At 65.9% G+C, this 23,394-nt stretch overlaps 1 protein-coding gene across 1 annotated transcript; it reads left to right on the plus strand.

Annotated features, from left to right (window-relative positions):
• Positions 1–65: 65 nt before the first annotated feature.
• Positions 66–22,952, plus strand: CHLRE_10g430700v5 (uncharacterized protein). The gene is made up of 44 exons (XM_043066640.1): positions 66–254; positions 514–890; positions 1,262–1,629; positions 2,133–2,212; positions 2,488–2,608; positions 2,958–3,104; positions 4,139–4,498; positions 4,770–4,877; positions 5,140–5,499; positions 5,799–6,218; positions 6,386–6,565; positions 6,914–7,134; positions 7,421–7,778; positions 8,010–8,221; positions 8,736–8,871; positions 9,143–9,385; positions 9,786–10,080; positions 10,304–10,536; positions 10,995–11,087; positions 11,329–11,501; positions 11,682–11,871; positions 12,253–12,463; positions 13,003–13,148; positions 13,428–13,595; positions 13,809–14,011; positions 14,192–14,369; positions 14,608–14,719; positions 14,924–15,109; positions 15,326–15,614; positions 15,906–16,098; positions 16,364–16,637; positions 16,844–17,020; positions 17,209–17,411; positions 17,980–18,146; positions 18,423–18,483; positions 18,636–18,695; positions 18,861–18,905; positions 19,135–19,227; positions 19,539–19,649; positions 20,119–20,250; positions 20,601–20,684; positions 20,928–21,131; positions 21,319–21,572; positions 21,813–22,952. The coding sequence occupies exons 1-44, from the start codon at positions 214–216 to the stop codon at positions 22,801–22,803; spliced, it is 9,258 nt and encodes a 3,085-aa protein (XP_042920037.1). The 5' UTR covers positions 66–213; the 3' UTR covers positions 22,804–22,952.
• The last annotated feature ends 442 nt before the right edge of the window (positions 22,953–23,394 follow it).

Here is a 23,394-nt window from a genome sequence, read left to right on the forward strand (position 1 = left end):
AGTCAAACTGCACCATGGACGTTGTCGAATTTGGCGCTTGGCAAACAGCCTGTCATAGGAGTTTCGAGATGGTTAAACTTTACTACTTGTACCTGGCTATTCATCAAACTATTTCAATACAATGGAATTCAGCGCGTTGAGAATTTAGAGCAAACTGGTAAGGGTAGCGCCCGGAAGCGCTGTTAATGCTCTAAATTATATCCTTAGGCTATAATGTCAGGAGGTGCGGGCGACGGAGGAGGCCCCACGGCCAGGTAAGTCTGGGAGACCTCTTCCGCTTGCACATGTACACGGTCACTCCGTGACGCGTGCGGTATCAGGGCAGCCACAGCGACCAGAATTTATGCAAAGGGATGCCTCTAGGGGTAAACTACAGGTTAGCGTACGCTGCAAGCCGCGGCGCCGTGTCACCCACACCCCGGGGCCCTTGCACCTTCACCCTGCCGAGCGCCAGCCCTGACAGTGACCGCCGTACTCCCTTAATAACCGCTATCGTCTGCTGCTGCATCTCAGGCACGTCGCCTACGTGGGGCATCCCGAGGCGGATGGCTATGCCAAGCATTTGCTTACGCTGCTCGCGCAGCGGCGCGAGCTGCAGACCGACGACGTACGTCGCGTGCTGACTGACGCTTCCGTCTACGCGGCAGCTGCCAGTCCCTCGACCCCAGCTCAATCTGATCCGGCGGCATCCGGCGGCGCCCTAGACGGCGGCGCCCCGGCACCGCTGCTGCCGGCGTCAATCTTCAGCGGCACGGTCACCGCAGCCAGCATTGATAAGGAACGGCGGGAGCTGCAGTCGGAGCTGAGTATGGGGCTGGAGTGGCGGCCGCAGCCCTCGGTGGCTGAGGCGTGCCGGGCGGCGGTGGAGGGCGCGGGCAAGCCCATGGCGGGTGAGCGGCGGTGTGCACGTGTGTTTGTGTGGAGGGGGGCAATCGATCAGACAGAGACTGGGACGGGCAGGGCACGGCGTGCAACCACGCTGGCCCAGCAACGGCAAGTGTCTAGCAGCGTGGGCATGTTAGGCTTGTGACCAGGGGGTGAGGGTGGGCGGGGGATGCGGACGTCACGCCCGCGTGCCCAATCCACACTCATACCCCAAGCCGCACATCCCCTGCGTGCACACACACACTCACACACACACACACACACACACACACACACACACACACACACACACACACACACACGCACACGCACACGCACACACACACGCACACACACACACACACACACACACACACACACACACACACACACACAGGCCTGCCCGACGCTACCGCGCTGACGTGGCACTTCCGCGCGCGCCGCGCCGAGCTGGCAGTGGAGCAGCGGCAGCTGCTGAAGCACGTGGCGGCGCTGAGGCGGCAGCACCTCAGCCACGTCGTCATGGGCCGCGGGGGCGGCGGAGCCGGCGGCGGCACTGGGGCCGCCCTCAGCGGCTGGGGTGCTGGTGGGGCCGGTGCAGGGGGAGGCGGCGGCAAGAGGTTGCCGGTCGAGGTGACGCGGGGCTCGGCGGCAGCGCAGCAGGGCTGGACGCAGCAGCTGGACCACGCCGGCTCCGCCTACCAGGGCGAGCTGAGGCCCTGTGTGTGCGAGCGTGAGCTGGCGGCGGCGGGGCAGTGCCTGCAGGTGCGTGTGTGTGTGTGTGTGTGTGTGTGTGTGTGTGTGTGTGTGTGTGTGTGTGTGTGTGTGTGTGTGTGTGTGTGTGTGTGTGTGTGTGTGTGTGTGTGTGTGTGTGTGTGTGTGTGTGTGTGTGTGTGTGTGTGTGTGTGTGTGTGCGTGTGTGTGTGTGTGTGTGTGTGTGTGTGTGTGTGTGTGTGTGTGTGTGTGTGTGTGTGTGTGTGTGTGTGTGTGTGTGTGTGTGTGTGTGTGTGTGTGTGGGGGGGGGGGGGGTAGGCCAGGAGGCCGGGGCAGGACGGGCGGCTGGGTCAGGCGGATGGCGGGTTACTGGGAGGGAGTCGCGGCTGGGTGGCCCCGGCAGGGGCTGGGACAGGCTGTGCGGCACCCTGCTACCCTACCCAAGACCGGCGCAGTCTGTTGGCTGGGCCATTGTAGTCGGCCCAAAGTCCCCGAGCCCACCGAGCCTGCATGTGTGCCCTGCCGCTGCCTGCCCCCAACACACCCATGCACAGGCCATGCAGCGCTCGGACGCGGACATAGCGGCCCGCCTGGGCCGCCTCACATCACTGAGGGCCGCGGACGACAGCGACTGGTGCGGGGAGTTGTGGATACCAGCCCAATGTAGATACTAGCCCAGCGATAATGCTTAGGGGGGCTGGGGCGGCAGGGCTGGGGCTGCGGGGGCTGCGGTGCGGGTTTGGAAGGCATCAGGCCAGCGCCCGTATGGTTGCTGTCAAGGAGTGCATGTCGTATCGTGTGCTCCCGCACAGCGTGGCTGCCACGTGCTGCGCTGTGCCCAGTTCGCTGTGCTCCCTGAGCCGCTGCCGCCCGACGCTGCTGACCTGCGATCACGCCTAACTGCTGCAGGTGGGCTGCGCTGCACTGGGCTGCCATGCGGCTGCCTGCGGGCCGTGCGGCGGAGCGCTTCTTCGACCGCATCCGCCTGCTGCCGCTCAGCCACCACCACCGCTTCCCCATATACGAGCAGGTGAGCGGGCGGGGCAGGGGCGCGTGTGTGTTGGGTTCGGGCGGTACTGGTACTGTGTGGGGCGCTGGAGGGATGCGTAAGACGAGGACAAGGGGAAGCGGTGAAAGTGGCGGATGGAGGCGTGTCGGCTACCTTCTTCATCTTTTGAGAATCTTCTGAGGAAGTCGCGTCCCACGCCCCTGCGCATGGCCACGCTATGCCACGTGCCGTCTCTCGCATACCCACCTGCACCGCTTGCGATACGGTGCTGACTGCTTGCTTGCGCATCTCGTGCAAACCGTGTCGACCCTTTCCCCTTTTGCTTTTCTAATACGTGTCGGCCCTTTCCCCTGTTGCTTGTCTAACTCAGGTGGCAGGCGCCGCGCTGCGCCGTGACCAGCACGCGGCGGGCGTGGGCCTGAGGCTGCCGCCGCGTGTGGTGACCAGCGGCCCCGAGTCGGAGGCGGCGCTGGAGGCGCTCATGGGCGGGCTGGACCTCGACGAGCTACTGCCGCAGGTGGGGGTCCGCGTCTGTGTGTGTGTGTGTGTGTGTGTGTGTGTGTGTGTGTGTGTGTGTGTGTGTGTGTGTGTGATGTGTGTGTGTGTGTGATGTGTGTGTGTGTGTGATGTGTGTGTGTGTGTTAAAAAAGAAACGAAAGCCCGCCCAGACGACGCCGGAGTTACTTACCGATACCTACCAATTTGCCGAGCTTAGCGTGGCTGTCGTGACCCAGGTAGTCATACCCACGGGCGACCACTCGGCCTGGGCGCGCTGAACAACGTTTGCCCAGCGCGCCTAATTCCCAGATTCCCGCCCGCTGGTCGTAGTCGAGCTCACCGCCGCCTTCTTGTCCGTGTGTGTGTGTGTGTGTGTGTGTGTGTGTGTGTGTGTGTGTGTGTGTGTGTGTGTGTGTGTGTGTGTGTGTGTGTGTGTTGAAAAGAAAACAACAAAACGAAGCCCGCCCAGACGGCGCGACGGAGTTACTTACGGATACCTACCGATACCGAGCGTCTTGTAGCCGCGTCGACCCCGGTAGTCATACTTACCCGCAAAAAGCCTGGAACCCCCCCTCGGGCGATCGACGAACGACCTGACCCCGAGTGGCACCCATATGCATTGTATGCGCCGCGCCCTGGGCGCGCTACAACGTTGACCCAGCACGCCTAATGCCCTGTGTGTGTGTGTGTGTGTGTGTGTGTGTGTGTGTGTGTGTGTGTGTGTGTGAGGGAGCACAAGGGAAGGAAACATGCGGGGGTTCGTTTTAGCAGTCCCAGGTGGAGTGGTAGGTAGGCCCAAGCGAAGGGTGCCCGAAGGGGTCAGAGGTGGGGCTTGGATGGTCGGGGGTACGGTTGTTTGGCCGAGGCCGGCAAGACGATTTCTTCTGGGGTCCGGTGTGGGGGTTGAGGTAAGGCTGGGGCAGGGGTAGGTGTTCTCATGGTCTTTGCCTTTGATTCGCGGCCGCCTGACACCCCAGCCGCCTCAGACGCAATGTTGTGTCACGTCACGTGCATCTCCCCATCCAACCTGCGCCCGCCGCCTCGCCCCCACAGGGCTCCAGCAGCTCTGCCGAGTCCATGCCCATGACCCTGGCCACCGACAACTCCGCCCGACACCACAAGGCAGCCTACGACGCACGCCGTATGCTGCCAAAGCTCATGGCCCGACACCGCCGCCGCTGGCCCGGAGCCAGCCTGAGCGGTGCCGCAGAAGGCCAGCCTGCGGATGCAGCGGCGGCGGCGGCGGCGGCGGCGGCGGCGGCGGGGCCGGCGGGGCTGCAGGCGCAGGGGTCCGCGGGAGCGGAGGGTGCGGCCGGGGCCAGCGGAGGGGAGGCGGCGGCGGCGGCGCTGTTGGCTGATGATAGCGAGCTGGACCCATATGCGGACGACCCCACCTGCTCTGTGCGGGACCAGGTGGGTCATTGTGCCGCTCAGCCCACTCTGTGTGGGGGTGGCTGCGGGTGTGAGTGCGGGTGTGGCTGCAGCCATGTCTTTCTTATGCGCTTCAATGATACTCCTTTGTTAGCTCCCATGCATATACCGTACGCCCGGACATTTGCACATGCCTACACCCCAACCCACGACCCCAACCCCTCCTCTACCTTTTGCCTATGCCTGGGATGCTTTGACATCGGGCTTGCCATCGGGCCGCGGCGCCCCCCCCCTCCTCCCCCTCGTTCTGCAGGTGCGCCTGGTCCGCGTGCTGGAGGAGGAGCTGGGCGCTCTGACGCCCTCGCTGGAGGGAGACGAATCGGCGGGCTGGGCGGCTGTGCTCAGGACCCTGCCGCTGCAGGTGCGTGCGCGTGCTTGCGCATGTGCTGCGTCTGGCTGGGCCTGCTGTGCACGTGACTGCACCTGCATGTGCCCACAGCTGCATGTACCCGCATGTGTATGCGTGTGCGTGCGCACACGCGTGCAGCCAGGGGTCTGCGGCCCCCCGGGGCAGGGCTGTGCCGGCCCAGGCACGTCCGCCCCTGCCTTTCATTCTCGCTGCAGTCATGCCATGCGGGGACGTCCCACCTGCCTGCCTGCCTGCCTGCCTGCCCCGGCCGCAGGTGGATGAGGCGCTCAAGGCCGAGAACGCCTTCCTGGAAGAAGCCGACGAGCGAGCCGCCTACGACCGCCTGCGCAGCCTGGCGGAGGCACACGTGGACCGCTGGTCGCAGCAGCCCCCGCACGACAGCTCAGCCAGCGGCGGCGCAGCCGCCGAGGACGGCGGCGGCGCAGCCGCCGCGGCGGCGGCGGCTGCCGCCGCAGGCGGGAAGGGGGGTGCGGGGGGTGCGGGGGGTGCGGGGGTTGCGCGTATGGCGTTGTCTCTTGCGAACCAGGCGCGGGCGAGTCATGGGCTGCAGGACAAGACCATGGAGGCGCTGTACATCGCCAGGTACCTGGTCAGCAGGCGGAACAAGCTGAGGGTGAGCGGGAGGTGTGGGGCGGGGGCGGGGGCGGGGGCGGGGCGGCGAGGCCGAGAGCAACGGCTCGTGGTTGGGCTCGTTTTTTCGGCAGCGACGAATCCGCCCGTGGTGTCTTAGGACTTAGGAGCACAAGCTGTCCCGCTTCGCTGCTCATCCTTGGCGCCTCCTTTATGGTCGGGTTGGAAGTGATGACCCCGAACCCCGCTCTACCGCCCCCATTCTGATGATGATGGGACCATTTCATTGGGCCCGGGCACATACCCCCCCCCCAACCCCTGCCCCCCCCCCGGGCCCCTCAGGTACTGCACTACCTCAATGCCATGGTGTCGCTGCAGCTGCAACTGCTGCGAGACGAGACCGCGGAGGAGGGCCTGGCGCTGCGCTTCCCGCCCACCACCACCGGCGCCAAAGACTTCACCTGCCCATTCGTGTTCGCCAACGGCGCAGCCGGCACCGTCGCCGGCGCCCCCGGCGCGCCTGACTGCCCGACGGCGGCGCCAGCCGCCGGCGTAGCCGGCGCAGCCGCTGACGCGGCGGTTGGTGCGGAGTTGGTTGATGAGATGGATTGTTGGGTGGAGGACGTGGAGGCGGGTGTGGCGGTGCGGGCGGGGCCGGACGGGCGGTGGCTGCTGCACGGGGCGGCGGTGGGGCGGTTCCGGGCGCTGGAGGCGGAGCTGCTGCGGGTGGCCACATACCACCTGGAGGCGTACGCGGCGCAGGTAAGGAGCGGGGGAGGAGGGAGGAGGGAGAGGGAGGAGCAGTAGCGACATGAGGAGGCACGTACAGGTCGTTGATCTTCTGGATGACCGGGTAGGTATGTGCACTGCGTGCCACGCACAACGCGAGACGGAGCGTGAGACACCGGCCTGGCTGCACCCGCGCGCAGGCCCACTCGGCGGCGGTGACGGGCACGGCACAGGGCGCCGCCGCCACCGCCGCGGCCGCCGCCGCCGCCGCCGGCGACCCGCTGGCTGCCGTGGACCGACTGGGCGTGGTGGCAGACCTGTGGGAGTGCGAGGCGCAGTTCGCAGCGGCACGGCACAAGGCACTGCTCGCGTACTTCCAGGTGTGTGTGTTAAAGAGCACAAGGAAGACATAGCGCGAAGACAGTGTATGCGATGCAGCAAAGCGACGGTTTACGCATGTTGTGGATGTCCAGGTGTGTGTGTGTGTGTGTGTGTGTGTGTGTGTGTGTGTGTGTGCGTGTGCGTGTGCGTGTGTGTGTGTGTGTGTGTGTGTGGTGCTTGCTATCCAGGCCGGAGATCATGTATATGCAGGTAGTAGTGTCTTGTGGTGGTGAAGGCTGCGTTGCCGTTGTACCCGAGCTCCCGTGATGGGCCATGGGCCATGGGCCATGGTTGACGTGGCGTGCCCCACGCCCGCTGCAACCCCCCATGCTGCCCAATCCCACCAGGCCTACCGCCACGCCTCCGGCTGGGGCCTAGCTGACATTTGGGGCGGCTGCAATGCCGACATGGCGGCGGGCGCGGGCGCGGGCGGCGGCGGCGGCGGCGGCGGCGGCGCGGAGGGCGGCGGCGGCACGAGCTGGGCGCGTGCGTCCGCCAACTCGCCGCAGCCGCAGCTGCTGGGTGCGCGGCGGCAGCTCCGGAGGGAGATGATCGACTTGTGCTTCAGGTGCGTTCGTGTGTGCTGGGATGGTGGGGCTCGGCGAGCTCGTGCCAGCCCAGGCTGGGCCAGGACGCTAAATGTGCTCCGCAATGGGTTTGACTTCCGGGCATGGATCCAGCCGCATGCATGCCCACGCGCGTGCACGTTTGTCACAGCCGTAGAAAAGCACATCATCCATTCGCAAACTTTTGAGCACACGCACACACCATACTGCGGGTGCTTTGCAACACATACACACGTTGGTCTCGTTTCCATTTCGTGGTGCTATACACACACGCGCAAACTCTTGCAGGCGGCCGGCTCTGGCCCTAGAGGACGGGTACTTCGCTGAGCGCTACCTGGCTGACACTCTGGGTCTGGAGCTGGAAGCCACACTGGCGGGGCAGCTGACGAACCTGGTGGCGAGACACGAGCGGCAGGCCCTGGCGGCGGCGCACACCTCCGCGGCGGCGGCAGCCAGCGCGGCGGCGCTGCTGGCGGCACGCGTCAGTGGCGGCGGCGGCGGCGGCGGCGGCGGGGGTTCTAGTGGCATGGCTGGCGGCTGGGCTGGGGCGGGGGTGGGAGGAGGAGCAGGAGGCTTGCTGGGTGAGGTGGAGTCGGTTTGGAAGCCTGGCTACAACCCCGGCATTGTGTACGGCAGCATCATCATGGTGAGGAGGCGGGGGAGGGGGGGGAGAGGGGAGGAAGAGGAGGGGGAGGGGGGAGGAGGGAGGAGGGAGGAGGGGGAGGTGGGGGAGGGAGGAGGGGGAGGAAGAGAAGGGGCCTGCTGCACCCATTCGAAGTCCATGCATGCACGCAGACGCACGTGCGATTCTGGGCATCGTCATCTGGGCGAGATTACGTTTCGTTTTCCAACACACACTTTTCATCTTTGCCTGCAGGTGGGCTCGCGCGGGCTGATGCAGGAGGGCGCCGCGCTGGGCGCCGTGGGCGCCGCCGCCGCCGGCCTGCCCGCCGCCCTGCGCGCCGCCGCCGCCGCGCTGTCCGACCTGCACCAGCTGCGGCACCATGTGGAGCTGGCGGACCTGCGGCGGGCCGTACTGCAGTACGGCGTCACGGAGATGGGGCTGCTGCTGCGGGAGGAGGCGCACCGGTGGGAGGGGAGGGTTTGGGGTTTCGCCATTGCCAGCATGAGGCGCGAGGGGGGTGCTAGAGCCGAACCGGGAGTCGAAGCCAAAGCACGAGGGGGGTGGTTGGGTGGAGGTTCGTGCATGCCAAGTCCAAAACTTCTTGGGGGCGGGTTGGGGGTAGGGGCGGTAGGGGCGGCGGGTTGGGGGTAGGGGCGGCGGGGGCGGCGGGTTGGGGGTAGGGGCCGCGGCGGGTTGCACCTGTGCCAGTTGTGTTCCCTAACAGAATCACATTATCAACGGGATGAGGGTGCCACGGGGTGGGTGCCACGGGTGGGTGCCACGGATGCGATGGGGCAGGGTAAGGTGCAGTGGGGTGCACCGGTTGTGGTTATGGTGCTAGGTCACGTCAGCCTGCCGAGGGCAGGCGCACCTGCGTATGGCGCACACACGCATCACACCCCTCGCCTTCCCATTTGTATGTGTTTCCCCACCCCCCTTCCTTAACTAATCATGAATGTAACCCCCCCCTCTCCGCAGCGCCCAGGCCGTCGTGGAGCGGCAGCCCAAGGACTCCATGTACGACGGCGCCCGCGGCAAGCGCGACCTGCACCCCGACGCCCCCCTACTGCGGGGCAACTGGCTGTGCGCGTCGCACGTGGCCGACAATGCAGAGGTGCGCCGGTGGTCAAGGCTTCCCCCCCCCCAGCTGGAGCCCTGTCCCTGTCCCCGGCCGCCCGCAGCCGCCCGCACCCACCCACGGGGGGGCCCGCTTCTAGCAGGGCGGTGGTACCAAACCAAAGTTGTTGCTGCCACGTCTTTTGGCGGCCTGTGTCCTCATATCACTGGTGACCAGTACCAGAGAACACGAGGAAACATGGTCGCGACCCCTGCATATCCTTCAAACCACCTTAGAAGCTCCATGCCCCCTCTCCCCTTTTCCGCAGGTCCTGCGCGCCACGGCCCTGGAGGAGGGCACTCCGCCCCGCGCCGCCCTGGAGGTGTTCCTGAACAAGGAGGCCCTCATCCGCCACCTCTACCGCGGCGAGCTGCTGTGGCTGGTGGGGGTGGTGCAGGCGCGCGCGCTGGGCCGCCGGGTGGCGCATCCGGAGCTGTTCGGCATCGACTGGGGGCAGATAGACGCGCAGGGCAACGCGCTCAAGGCCGAGCTGCTGAGCGAGGTGGTGCAGGTGGGGGCGGAGCGTGAGGGGGATGGGGTTGGGGGGGGGGGTACATGCCCGAGTTTTTTTGGGGGGCTGTAGATACCAGCCTAAAGTGAACCAAACGGGGGCCGTTGTGAATGGGTTACAGCGTTGTGTGGGATGTGGGTTACAGGGTACTGCTGATAGGCCATGGGGGGGGTTGTAAATACCAGCCCAAACTAAACCAAAACCAACGAAAACGGGGGGGGGGACGGGCAGAACGGCGGCGGCGTGTGGGGTCATCGGCACGCACACATGCACACTGGACCGTAACCCGTAAGTCCAGGCTGCGTCGTCGCTGCTGCGTTGATGAGAGGCCCCCGACCAAGCAGGCAGAAATCCGGTGCGTGCATGTGTGTGTTTTTGTTTCCTGTCTGTCTGGCTGCAGATGTGTGAGCCGTCGGAAATGGATCCGCCGGGCGTGGCCGGCCCCGGCGGCAACCCGGAGGTCGCGGCGGGGGCGGTGGCACCCAAGGTGCGACGCGGCGGAGGCGGTGGCGGCGGAGGCGGCCGCAAGGGCGGCGGAGGCGGCGGCCATGGCGGCCGGCGCGGTGGCGGTCCGACCCAGGATGACGAGGACGAGGATGAAGAGGAGGCGGAGGAAGAGGAGGAGGAGGAAGAGGAGGAGGAGGCCGAGGCGCAGGATGAGTCGTCGCTGGCTGTTGGTGCGGGCGCAAACAAGAGTAAGCCGGGCCGGAACACAGCACAGCGCAGCACAGCACAGCACAGGGTCCTCCTCCGCTACCGCAAGCCTTTCTCTCCATCCATGCGCATGTTCCACCTGTTGCCGGTGGACACAAACACGCATGCACACATACGCGTGCAACGTGTCGCTTCCCTTCGTGCTCTGTGAAGCACTCACCATCCACCACGCATTCGTCATTCATCAATTCGTCACCCTCGCAGTCCTGATGCTGGCTGTGGGCACGGGCGGCGCGCTGGGCGGCGTGTGGCGCTGCCCCCCTCTGGCGCTGGCCGAATTCTCCACCGCCCCCGCCGAGCTGCTGAACGCACACTCGCTGGGCGGGCTGCGTGCCATGCTGCGCCGCGGCGACGCCGCCCACGCCTGCCTGCCGGCGGCGGTGCGGGCGCAGGCGCTGCGGGCGGTGGTGCTAGAGGTGTCCATTCGGCACAACCAGGTGTGGGGGCGTGGGGGGGTGGGGGGCGCGTGTGGGGGGGGGGGGCGTGGGGGCTAACTCTGTACCAGTCCCGTAAGGAAACAGTCGGGGGCGTGGCAATGGGGGGGCGCGTGGGTGATTGGGGTTTGTTCGTGGGGGTGTGGCGGGGACGTGGGGAGACGCGGCTCCGGGTTCGTGCGGGACCAACGTAGCTTGGCGTGTCATGTTCCAACTGCCGGAATCGCTGGTCTCATTCGCATCATCAAGAGCAGTGAACGCTCAGACGCGGAGGCACCTCAGGCCAGTCCTCCTCGACTGCCACGCACAGCCTCGCACGCCCATCCCACCAACACACATTCACACACACACACACACACACACACACACACACACACACACACCTTTTCCTTTGTGCTTTCCTAAAACACACACACACACACACACGTACACACACGCACACACTCGCACACACCCCACAGGTGCTCCTGGACGGCATCATCCGCAAACTGGACCGGCGGCGGCGAGTGCTCATGTGGCGCATGGCGGCCATGGAGGGAGTGGCGGACGACAAGGTGGGGGAGGGGAGGTTGTAAATATATCAGCCCAGGCGGAGGGGTGGGGTGGGGGTTGTCTCTACCATTCTCAATTAGTACCAGCGACAGGAGGGGGGAGTAGCCATCCATGAGGACGGAGTCACTTGATCAAGTTCAGTTTCATCAAGGGCGGGCGGGGCGATCGGGGGTGGCGGCACCCTATACCAGTACCCCTCCTCTTGGGCTGGTATCTACGACCCCCGCGCCCGCTGCCCTTCAGGCCATGGACGTGGTGGTGGGCGGCCCGCCAGGCGCCTACGCCCCCGCGCTGCACCCGCTCAACCCGCCCGAGCGGCCGCCGGGGGCCCACCCGGACGACGGCCGCCGCGAGCCGCCGCCGCCGCTGATGCGCGAGCCGCCCGGAGAGAAGCTGGACGAGTACCAGAAGCAGAGGTGCGCTTGAGTAGGAGGGCGTGGTGGCGGCCGTGACCTTGCTCTGAGGTGGAGGGATGAGGCGATTTGTGTGCGAGGTTGGGAGGTGCGGGCGCTCTCCTGTGATCCCTGATCACTCTTTTGTCCGCATAAACAACTTTTTGGACCGCTTTCCCTGCCCGAAACGTGCTACACACACAGGCGCAGCAGCGGCGCCAGTGCCTCCTCCCGCCGCGCCGGCTCGCAGCGTGGTCCGGCCGGTGCCGCGGCGCGGGCGGGCCTAGACGAGCGGTCTCTGGAGGACCTGCGGCAGCGGCGGCGTGCGCTGACGGCGGCGGCGGGGGCGCTGTACCTGGACGTGAACGAGATAAAGCTGCGGCTGCGGGTGCAGGTGTGCGTCGGCGTGGGTCGGTGCGGGTGTGGGTGCGTGGGCGGGTGCGTGGGCGGGTGCGTGGGCGGGTGCGGGTGTGGGCGAGCACGGAAAGGGCTACAGGTTCAGCTGCCTGCAGGGTGGGTGGGTACCGTACTGGGGCTATGGGGTCTGTGCCGTACGGGTGGCTCCGTGTGTGGGCTGCGATTGCAAACAAGGACAACCTCCACCTCGCAATCTTCTGGCCTCTCGCCTTCTCATGCCCAACACAAGAACTTCCTCCGCCCCTCACCTTCTCACGCCCAACATAGTAACTTAGTCCGCCCCGCCCCTTCTTATGCCCAACACAGTAACTTAATCCCGCACCCGAAATCCCTCTCGCTCCCTCTCGCACGCACACAGGCGCGGCGCACCTACGTGCAGGGCCTGGTACGTGCCAAGGGCGGCGGTGGCGGCGGTGGCCCCCTGGGTCCCGAGGTGGAGGCGGCTGTGCGCGCCGACACCGAGTCCGCCTACGCCGCCGCCTTCCTCGGGGAGCTGCTGCCGGCGGCGGCTCGCACGCAGCTGGCGGCGGCGGTGCGCGAGCTGGCGGTGCTGGTGCTGGGCGGCACAGGTGTGCGGTTGGAATGGTGGTGGTGGTGGTGGTGGTGGTGGTGGTGGTGGTGGTGGTGGTGGTGGTGGTGGAGGGATGGGAAAGGGGGCGAGCAAGGGCGAGGAGGGGGGCATAAGGTGGTCGTGTCGTTGCAGTACGGGCAGTGGCATTGGCGTGGCTTGGCAATACCTCTGCAGTACCCAGGTGCGTCGACACCCGACCTGCTGCCACTAATTATACCACACCACACCACCACTCAACACTTCTCCCCACCCCTTCCCCGCCACCACCATTTTACCAATTTCTGATCCAGTTACTCCGTGCTCCATGAACGCAACCCCCTACCCCCTTCGGTTCGGTTTATTTTGGGCTGGTATCTCCAACCCCCTATCCTATTTACCCTGATATTTTACTTGCTGTCCCCTGATTCCTCTGCTTGTATCCCGTACCCAATGTTTTTGGACCTTGCAACCCCACGAACCCCTTCAATCATATATGGAATCCCGCAATTAATCATGCATGGAAACCCCTACCCCATCTACCTCTCCCCTTCTCTGCAGGCGGCTACGGTGCGGACTGGGGTATCCGGTACGACGCCGACGGGCAGTTGCTGACGCCGCGCGAGGACCGCGGGCCGCTGTTCCAGGGGCCGGAGGGGCAGGCGGCGCTGAGGGCGGCGGTGCTGGAGTACGCACCCCTGTGGCAGGTGGGGGCGGGCCGGCACGTGTGTGTCGGGGTGGGGTGCCGGGGCAGCCGGGGCAGCGGTGCTGTACTGTGGTAGCGGCCGCAGCCCATTTAGCCTTTGGGAGGGGGGCAGTCCGTGGGGGTAGCTGTTCATGTAGAGAACGGACGGAGTGAATAAGTATGAAGTGCTGACGCGGGGTTGGCCGGCATGCCGTACGGTGTGTGCTTCTTCAAACACGCCAACCATGACATGATGACAGTTGGACTGACTGAGGCTGTGTCGCCTTTGGCCCTGTCACAGAACATCATGTTTCAGCTGGCCGACAAGCCGGGAGACCCCGACCCCATGGACTGGGCCCCGGCCGCGCCCGCGGTGGGGCCGCCGCCAGCCATTGGCTTCGTGCAGCTGCCGCCGCCGCCACCCGCCGCCGCCGCCGCCGCCGGTACCGGTGCCGGTACCAGCAAGCAGGTGCGTCTCAGTGCTGGGCCGGTGTCGAGCCTCTGGGTCGAGCCTCTGCCGCGTCAAAGTACCGGCACAAATGAATCAGCAGCGCTTCACGCCACGTGCAAAGCCTGGAACTCTAGGTCGCGGTCAGGCTGGACGTTTCATTCAGTCCCCCGCACATTTACGTATCATAACCCAACAACGCCCCCCGGCAACGCGCCCCGGAAACACATGCAGGCCAACGCCGCCGCCGCCGCGACCGCGGCGGCCGCCGCCACCAACGCTGCGGGCGCCGTTGTACGGCTGGAGTCTCTGTGGGGGCTGCCGGGGCAGTGGGACGTCCTGCACGGGGCCTCGCTGTACTACCCGCCCGGCCCCGGCGGCCTGGCGGCGGTGGAGAAGGGCGTGGCAGTGGCGGGACTCGTGAACGAGGTGGTCAGGTGGGTGGATGGGCGGGCGAGATTACGGGCTATGGGGGCTGTCGACCCTCTCTCCCTGTGCTTCTATTAGATACAGACACGCGCGTGCAGGAGAATGCGCAGGCGTTTCCCGTTTTCTGGGTTTGCGGAAGCAAGTGCACACAATAACGCATGTGAAACACCAACCGCCCGACCGCACAGGCACTTCATCTTCACGGCTGGGCTGCTGGCGCCCTCGGCGTTGCTGGCGGCGGGCGGCGACGTGAGCGGCCAGACGTCGGGTCTGGCGCCGCTGACACGCACCGGCGTGCCGCCCGCCGCCGCCGTCAGCTACAACCCCGCCGGCCCCACACGCACCCAGCTGTACCAGCAGTCAGAGGTGGGTGGCGCACAAGGGCGTAGGGTGGTGGGGACATAATGATGCCGTCCGGAACGATTGGCTGTTGCATGGTTCTGACTGTGTGACATGTGACCGCAATGCTTGCTTCCCCCTTTGGTCCTCCGTCCCTCTCCCTCATTTCCTCCGGAACTACCAACCACACACACACACACACACACACACACACACACACACACACACACACACACACACACACACACACACACACACACACCAGGTGCGCATGCTGGCCGCCGGCTGCTCCTTCCTGCCCGGCGCGCTGCTGGCGGCGGACCTGGTGAAGCTGCAGGCGCGGCTGCAGTACCTGCACAGGCCGGCGGTGGGGGCAGGTGGGTGCGCAGGGAGCGCAGCACGAGGGAGCGCGGCGGGGCTTTGGTTAGGGCGAGAGGCGTGCGCGCTCTGCAGGAAGTGAGGAGTCCGGGAGGCCCCCGCTTTGCCGGGGTTCCTCCGTCTCATTGTATGCTTCGTACGGTGACGCTGACCGCGCCGGCTCTCACTCGTGTCCCCTTCGTATGTATCGCTGTGTTCCGCAGGGGCCAAGCCGCCCCCAGGTGCAGCCTCGCCGGCGCCTCAGCCCACCCAGCCGGCTGACGAGGTCATCGGCGCCCTGCGGCGCGAGCTGGCGGTGGCGGCGACCTGCCGCATCCTGGCGGTGGCGAGGGCGCGGGACAACTTGCTGGCGGCGGGGCCCGGCAAGAAACAGTCGTGGTACCTGGCAGGTGGGTTGAGGGACAGAGAGTCTAGGGAAGCACCGTACATGCTATGCGGCCTCCTGGCGTGCTCGGATTGCTTGCTCACTCGGTGGCTTTGTCCAACCCACCGGTGTTTGACGCGCCTATGTCCATACTGGTAGTTGGTGTCCTTAACTACACAATCCCGCATCCATTAAACCACCCCCACCGCTCGACTCCACACCATGGCCGCCCCTACCACAGGGGCGCTGGAGCACAGCCTGGCCCGCAGCGCCGCTGCCGTGGCCACGCCCGCGGAGGACGCCGCCCGCGGCGCGCCCGCGCCGCCGCCCTCCGCGCTGCCGGCCTTCCCCGCCGCCTTCGCGCTGCGCCTGCCCGACGCCGACCGACTGGCTGTGCACAACGAGGCGGCGCGGCTGGCGTTGGCGCAGGAGCGCTGCCTGGCGGAGTGCCGGGTGCCGGCGGCCACGGCGCCGCACGACGTGATGGCGCTGTCCGAGTACTTTGTGGCGGGGATGTGGGTGCACGACAGGTGCGTGGAGGACGGGCGTGGAGGACCTATCTGTCGTGGCGGGCGGGCGTGGAGGACATATCTGTCGTGGGGGACGGGCGTGGAGGACGGGCGTGGAGTGGAGCTGTGGGCGAGCCGCAGGCCCGTAGGGGGAAGATGAACCGTCGGTATGGTTGCAAGTCACGCATGCATACGGAATACAAACGTGCCACCTGGGAGTCGTTGTGCACACCTCGACAACGCCTGGGTTTCGCATCGTGCCGGTGTTACTAGGCATGCATAACAGAGCCAAACACACCGTGTTTCCACCAGGCTGCGCGACGCACTGGCCTGGCGCTCGCTGCTGATGGAGTCGCCCGAGGCCTTCCCCTTCGCGCCGCCGCATGTGTGCGTCTTCCTTCGCCGCTACCACTCGCCGGCGCCGCCGCTGCTGTGCAGCCTGGCGCCGCCGCCTGCCGCGGTGGCGGCGCTGCAGACAGCCTACGCCGCAAAGGTCACGGCGCAGGTGCGGCGGCACGCACGTTGTTTTTCTCGTGCTCTTTACAAGTGTGCCGTACCGTACGGGTGTGGAGCGAGCCAGCAGTGCAAGCGCGGGTGGAAGGCAGCTGGAGGCAGCTGGCGGCGTCGCGTTGCCCTCCCGGCTGTGCTGCGTGCTTGTGCAAAGTGTGTGTCATGCGTCTAGCCACCTCATTCTCAACAACACAAGCAAAGCGTCAAGAAACTTCTGACGTGCTCATTTGCTCGTTGTCCTGATGTTCTCTTTGCTGCAGGCCAAGTCTCTGGTGGCGGCGGCGGAGCGCCAACTCGCCGCCAAGGCCGCCGCGCGCGCCGGCAGCCACGACGACGACGCCGGCGGCGGCGGCGGCGCCGGTCGCGACGCGGGTCAGGAGGGCAAGCCGCACTGGCTGGCTGCCAGCCCCGTGTGGCTGTGCGGCGAGGCGCGGCAGCTGGAGGGCTGTGTGGCGGTGTGCAAGCAACAGCTGGACCTGCAGGCGGTGCAGGTGGCGCTGTTGCGGCTGCACCAGGACTGCACGCAGCTAGCGGGTGGGTGGCGGCGGTCGGTTGTGGCGGCGGTCGGTTGCAGTTGTTGTGGTGGTGGTGGTGGTGGTGGTGGAGGTGGTGGTAGGGTGGTTGAGTAGAACACCAGAGGCGTATGGGCGCACTGCTACCTTGTAGTTGGGACCACGAGCCGTGCGGGCGTGCCTTGCTGAGCGAGCCGCCGTTCCACACTGCTGTGTCTGCGCTCGCAGGTCTGCGCGCGGTCGCAGCCGCCGCCTCCGCCAGTGTCAGTGGCGAGGCCGGCGGCGGCTTGCTGCACCCGCACGCACTGCCGGCGGCGGCACTGGGCGGCCTGGCCCGCAAGCTGATGGCGCGGCAGCGGCGCGGCGGCCCCACCGGCAATGATGCCGTCGTGGAGCTCAGCATGGGTGAGTCGCACTCTTTCCTCAATACTTCAGCGGCAATCAGTACCGTTGTAAACGATAATAATCAATGCTGACTTACGTTGTGGGCCAGCGCGCGATCGGGTCTCTCCTGCCCGGCCCTGTGCTCCTGCGCCGCACGGCCCGGACTCGCCGCGCTCGCTCGTGACCTCGTGACGCCCACGCCCACGCAGACGAGCTCACACGCTGGCTGAGTGAGGCCGCGACCACCCTCACCGCCTCTGCGCGTGCGGGTGCGGCGGCGGCCGCGGCGGCGGCGGCGCGGGAGCGGGCGGCCATGGGCCGGGTGGCTGACGAGCTGACGGGGGCGGTGGCGGGGCTGGCGTACGACAATGACACGTTCATGCGCCGACACGCCATCAAGGTGGAAACCCAGGTGAGCGCGGCAGGCGCTAGAGAGAAGGGGTCCGAGGTGCTTGCCTGGGTGTGAGGAGTTGGGAGGTGCGAGTGAGCAAGCGGGGCCGACCCAGCCGCCCGTGCTGCCACCATTCCCCCGGCTGGGTCCTGTTGAGCTCCTACGAACTGACTAGCCTCCAGCCGCCAGCCAGCCTCCCTCCTACCCTACACCTCGCCATGCTCCATTCCGCCGCCACCATTCCATCTACCTTGTCGTTTTGAAAGTTCGTTCGGCTCTGGCATACACCTCACCCACCCCCGCCCCAAAAAGCAAGAACGCCATTCCACCATTCCTTTGATCCCGTCATCGGTCTGGTATTAATATTGGGAGTAAAAGTACGGTACCCCACCCCAAAACGGGACGCCACGGCGAGCTCTGGCGCTGGACCTATGGACGCCGGCGGTCATCGGTACGCACAACACCACACCTGCTGTCTACCACGCTACCCTTCTCTGTACCAATCCTTGCAACCCCACTCCGCCACCCCACAACCCCACCCCACTCCGCCACCCCACAATCCCACCCCACCCCACCCAACAACCGCCAGGTGGTTGACCGGGCCATGTCGCTGCTGCTGGAGCTGAGCCAGGCGCGGCGCCAGGCGCTGAGGGCGGGGGAGGACTCGCGCGGCGCCATGGAGGCGGCGTTCGTGGCGGCGCAGAAGCAGTACGCGGCGCACATTGACGACCTGAACAACCAGCTCATTGTGGCGAGGTGAGGGGGCGGGGAGCGGAGGCAAGGGGGGCGGAGGCAAGGGGAGGAGGCCGGCTGATGCGGTGGGGAATGTGCCAGTTGAGGCCGTACGGTTGCATGGGCAGTAGCTGAGTCGAGATGCGTGTGGAGGATACACGGACATCCACGGACATCATGCAGTTACACGTGCACCGCGCTGCGTGCTAACACCATACGACACACATAACACAACACACCAGCATAACACAACACACAACACAACACACAACACACACACACTCTCTCTCTGCCGTGCAGGACCAACTCGTCCATCATGCGCAGTGAGCTCCAGAAGGCAGCCCTGGAGGCGCTCATCGAGGTGGGCTCACGGGGAGAGCGGGCCCGAAGAGTTGCCACAGCAGCAGCGGCGTAGGGCGAGGCGTTGAGTCGCCTGCTTCAAGTCTGGTGTTACTTACAGCCGTGGCCATTGGTCCAAACTAAGCACCTGCTGATCCGGGCACCCCGACACAGGTCCGGCGTGAGACGCTCAATCGGGCGTTTAACAATGGAAGCATGAAGATGACGGATGAGGTACGACGGGGCAAAACCGGGTTGTACGACAGGACAGGTCGTAAGGTGCCGTATTCTAGCCATATGACACGTGCGCATACGTGTGCAGCGACTGCATGTTTGCGTGTCAATCCTCGGAAGGGGCATCCCACAAGCAAAGGTGTGTGTATGTGTGTGCACACGCAGGTGGGGCGCATGCTGGCGCTGGAGCGTCAGCTGGAGGAGTCCCAGGTGCGGCCGCAGGCCCCTGGTGTGGGGCGGCGTGATGGTGATGTGGTGTGGTGTGATGGTGATGTGATAATGCGGTGTGTATAGCCACATGCATTTGGCGTTTGGCCTACATGCATACCCTAGACATGAAAGGCCCATGCAAGCGCCTGCGGACCCGCCACCTTCAACCACCACAGCCACTCATCAGGCCCTCCTTCCTGCGCCCCCCCCTGTGTCCTCTTGCACACAGACTGAGATCCTGGACCTCCAACGCGCCATCAGCAAGGTGCAGGCCTGGTTCAAAATGAGGTCCGCGGCCTTCCTCACCGCCTGTCTCACAGAGGTGCGAGAGAGAGCATACGTGCGCGCCGCATACGGCCCATCCCATGCGTGCGCTTTCGTTCATGAGTATCCGTACCGCTGTCCAGAAGCCGCTTGCACCACCGCCAGCAACCTACCACCCGCAACTACAAGACCCGTGCACGCTAGACGTTCACGCAGCTGCCAACGCGGCTGCTCACGCGGCTGCTGCTCCTGCCTGCTTCCCACCCAACTCACCTCTTCTCCTTCTGGCCCACCACACCTCCACACACCACACCTCCACACACCACACCTCCACACACCACACCTCCACATGCCACGTGTCGCTGCCAGGTAGCTGCCGCCCGCGGTCGGGCCGAGGGTCTGGAGGCGGAGCTGTGGGAGGCGCGGGAGCGGAGCGAGCTGGCTCTGGAGCAGCTGGGCACACAGCTCAAGGCAACACAGGTGGGCGGAGGAAGGGTCCGGAGGGGCAAGGAGCTAGGAGCCACAACCCTCTACCCCGCAACTGGCCGCCCATAGACAACACACACACACACACACACACACACGACCAGCGGGCGGGAATCCGGGAATTAGGCGTGCTGGGTAAACGTTGTTTAGCGCGCCCAGGGTGCGGAGCATGGACGCATACAGGTGCATCGCGGGGTCAGGCCGAATGGTCGCCCGTGGGGTTCCAGGCTTATCGCGGGTAAGTATGACTACCTGGGTCACGACAGTCACGCAACGCTCGGTAAAATGGTGGGTATCGGTAAGTAACTCCGTCGCGTCGTTGGGCGGGCTTTCGTTTCGTTTTTTAACACACACACACACACACACACACACACACACACACACACACACACACACACACACACACACACACACACACACACACACACACACACGCACGCAACACTACCTTGTGCCGCCCCAGGCTGACCTGGAGGCCGTGTCGGCTGGCGCCGCCCGCAATGCCTCCGACCTGCGCCACGCGCTGGCCTCCAACAAGAAGCTGCTCAAGTGGAAGGTGACAACGGCGCCGCGCATTGAGGCGCTCAAGATGAGGGTGAGCGCGGCATGGGCGGGTGGGTTTGTGGGTGTGAGGGTGCGTGTTGGGTGTGACTGCAACGGTGCGGGGTTATACGGGGAGGAGTTTGTAAGGCAGTGGGCGTATGTATGGGTGCGGGCGTGTGGGTGTGAGAGAGGGCGCCAGGGTGGTAGGTGAGGCCAAACCAAGTACGGCGGGGTGGGTTGGCGGTTGAGTGAGCAAGGTGTGGGCGTGCCTACTACCCTCCCTCACGCTCGGCCTGCTGCGTGCCCAAACCTCCCCCCTGCTATACCGTACTACGCATTCACTTCTTGAATAATCATGAATGTAACCCCCCCCTCCACGGGCGATGCTGACACGTGGCACAGATGGCAGACATGACCAAGCACCGCGAGGCCTGGCTGGAGTGGGTCAACAGCAAGCAGGGGCTCATGGCGCACCTGGGCACACAGGTGTGACCATGTGCGAGTGTTTGCGCGTGTGCGTATGTGCATGTCAATCGCAAGTGCACAAGGAGGTACACATTTGTGCACGTGCAGTGCGCGATTACGCACGGTAGATGACTCGGGCATCGATTTGTCGCGGCTCTTTCGAGGGCTGCAAACGGCTGCGGCATGCTTGCCCGACTCCCGATTTGGTCGGGATCCACTGATGCGCTGCGCCGCTTCGTGCTGTGTGTGCTGTGTGCTGTGCAGGTCATGGCAGTGCACCGCGACAAGCAGCAGCTGCAGCAGCAGATGCAGCAGGGCGACGCGGCAGGCGGGCGAGGCGGCCGGGGCGGGCGCAGCGGCTCTGCAGGCGGCGGCGGTGGCGCCGGCGGCGGCGGCCTGGCCAGTGATGCGGAGCTAGAGGCTATCCGGGAGCAGTGGGAGATGGAGCGGCGCCAGATGCAGCATGAGGTAAGCGGGCGGTGAAACCCCTACGGTGCTATGCTGGGTTGAAGTTCATGCTACTTGCAAGGATTTCCGTTCATTACCCCCTGTCAAAGGCATTACGATTCCGTGGGATCCCTTACGAGTCAGGCTCTTTCACGCTCCTTTTGTTCGTATGTCACATTATAAACATACGCATAAACTCCGCACACAGATTTCGCACCTCAAGTCGCTGCTGGCTAACGAGCGGCTGGTGAAGAACGACGTCTTTGAGCGCCTTCTAAAGCTGGAGCAGCAATACATGGCACTGGCGCAGTCGCCGGCGGGGCAGGCGGTGCTCATGGGCGGTGGCGGCGGCGGTGGTGGCGGCGGTGGCGGCGCGGGGGCAGGAGGAGGCGGTGGCGGCGCGAGTATGATGTACGGGCGCTCGGCGTTGAGCCCGGTGCAGGCAGACATTCTGTCGCGCAGGTGCGCGGCAGCGCGGCGGCAGGGGGGGCGGGGGCTGTGGGCGCTTGCGTGCTTGCTTGCAGGGGCGGCGGGTTGCGTTATACGGTACATACAACCGACACGACACAGTTGGACACCACCCAGAAACACGCCCCCTGTCTAACTCCTTCACCAGAAACATAACCGTTGTCTCTCTATCACGCTTATCTCTGCCACCACCACCACCACCACCACCACCACCACCGCCACTACCGTCATCAGGTACGAGGAGCTGCGCTCCAGCCATGACTCGGTGCGGCAGGAGAACGAGGCGCTCCGCCGCACCCTGGCCGCGCTGCGCTCCGTGGCGCCCGACCTGGTGCACAGCCTGGAGTTCCCACTCATGCTGCAGTCCGTCACAGCCACACACGGCCCAGGCGCCGGCGGCGCCGTCGCGCCGGGCGCCGGCGGCGTGACGGTGCCGCAAGGCGCCGCCGCGGTGGGCGGGCTGCGTGGCGGGCAGGCGCCGGCGGCGACGGGGCATGCGCCGGCGGCGGTCCCTACGCATGCGAGCATGGCGGCGGCGGCGGCGGCTGGGATGGGTGGGAGCTCGCCAAGCCTGATTAGGCCGGGTACGGCGGGGCGGCTGCGGCCGCAGGCGATGATGATGGTAGCGCCGTCGGGTGGAGCTGCAGGCGCTGCTGGGATGCAACAGCAGCCGCAGCAGCAGCAGGGCGCGGCCGGCGTGGACATGGACGGCAGCGGTGTGGGGCTGGGCGTTGGGGCGGCGCCCAGCCCAGCCCGGCGGGGTGTGGGTGCCTCCGGTGCGCGCCCTCCCTCTGCAGCTACCTACGCTGCACGTGGGGGCGTGGGTCCCCAGTCTGCCGCCGCCGCCGGTTTGGGCTCCCCAGTAGTGACTGCAGCCGCGAGTGGCGGCCGCTCCCCTGTGGTTCGGACAAGCGGTGCGGGAGGCAGCGTCTACAGCCACAGCTTGGGCGCGGGTGTGGGTGTGGGGTTGCCGGATGCGGGCGTGCAAGGTGAAGGCATTCTGGAGACGGGCTCGATGCCGACGTCGCCGACGGGGTCGCTGGGCATCACAGGGTCGCCGCGCGGCGATGCCTCACAATACCAGCACCAGCAGCAGCAGCGTCGGCCGGTGATGCTGGTGGGGCCTGCGCCGGGGCCGGCGGGATTGGAGGTGAGCGTGACTAAGCTGGTGGGCACGCCGTCACGGCCGGGCAGTGCGGTGCCTGGAGCCGGCCGCAGGGGCTGAGTTGGTCGCCTGCCTTTGGAGCCGGGGAGGCGTGTTCCAGAGGTTGTCGATGAATGTGTTATCACAGCTGGGGTTGAGAGAAGCTGCTTGAGCAACGTGGCGTCAGGGCTGTGCCCATATTCTGGCACACACTGTAACCTGTCACACGGTAGCGCCTCCTGGCCTCTTGGCAGTACGGAGCCACAGCCACCGCGCCATCCAGCTGATCCGTGATGCGTTACAGGTGTACTGTACAGCACATGAGTTGGGCCACGCACACGTATGTACGGTGCACAGTCACCGCTCGCGCTCTTGCACCAGTACCGGTACCACCCAGGCGCCCCCTAGCGCAGCAGCAATGTCATCCTGTCTTCCGGCGCTCGACAACCGCTCCTACGCTGTCCTACAGCAGGCCAGGAAATGCTCCTTCCAAGTCTGGCAAGGCCTTGCACTCTTCACTTCTTCCAGCCAGCCACCGCCAGCGGCTGCTCCCCCTCACAACGCATCATCAGCTGCGTGCCACGTGCCCGCCCCGCCAATCCACGGCTACCCGCCCGCATCTAGCCGCACGTCAGCACCAGCAGCACTGGTAAGGCAGCTGCGCCCAGCACA

Source organism: Chlamydomonas reinhardtii, chromosome 10 (genome assembly GCF_000002595.2).
Source record: "Chlamydomonas reinhardtii strain CC-503 cw92 mt+ chromosome 10, whole genome shotgun sequence".
Lineage (NCBI taxonomy): Eukaryota > Viridiplantae > Chlorophyta > Chlorophyceae > Chlamydomonadales > Chlamydomonadaceae > Chlamydomonas > Chlamydomonas reinhardtii.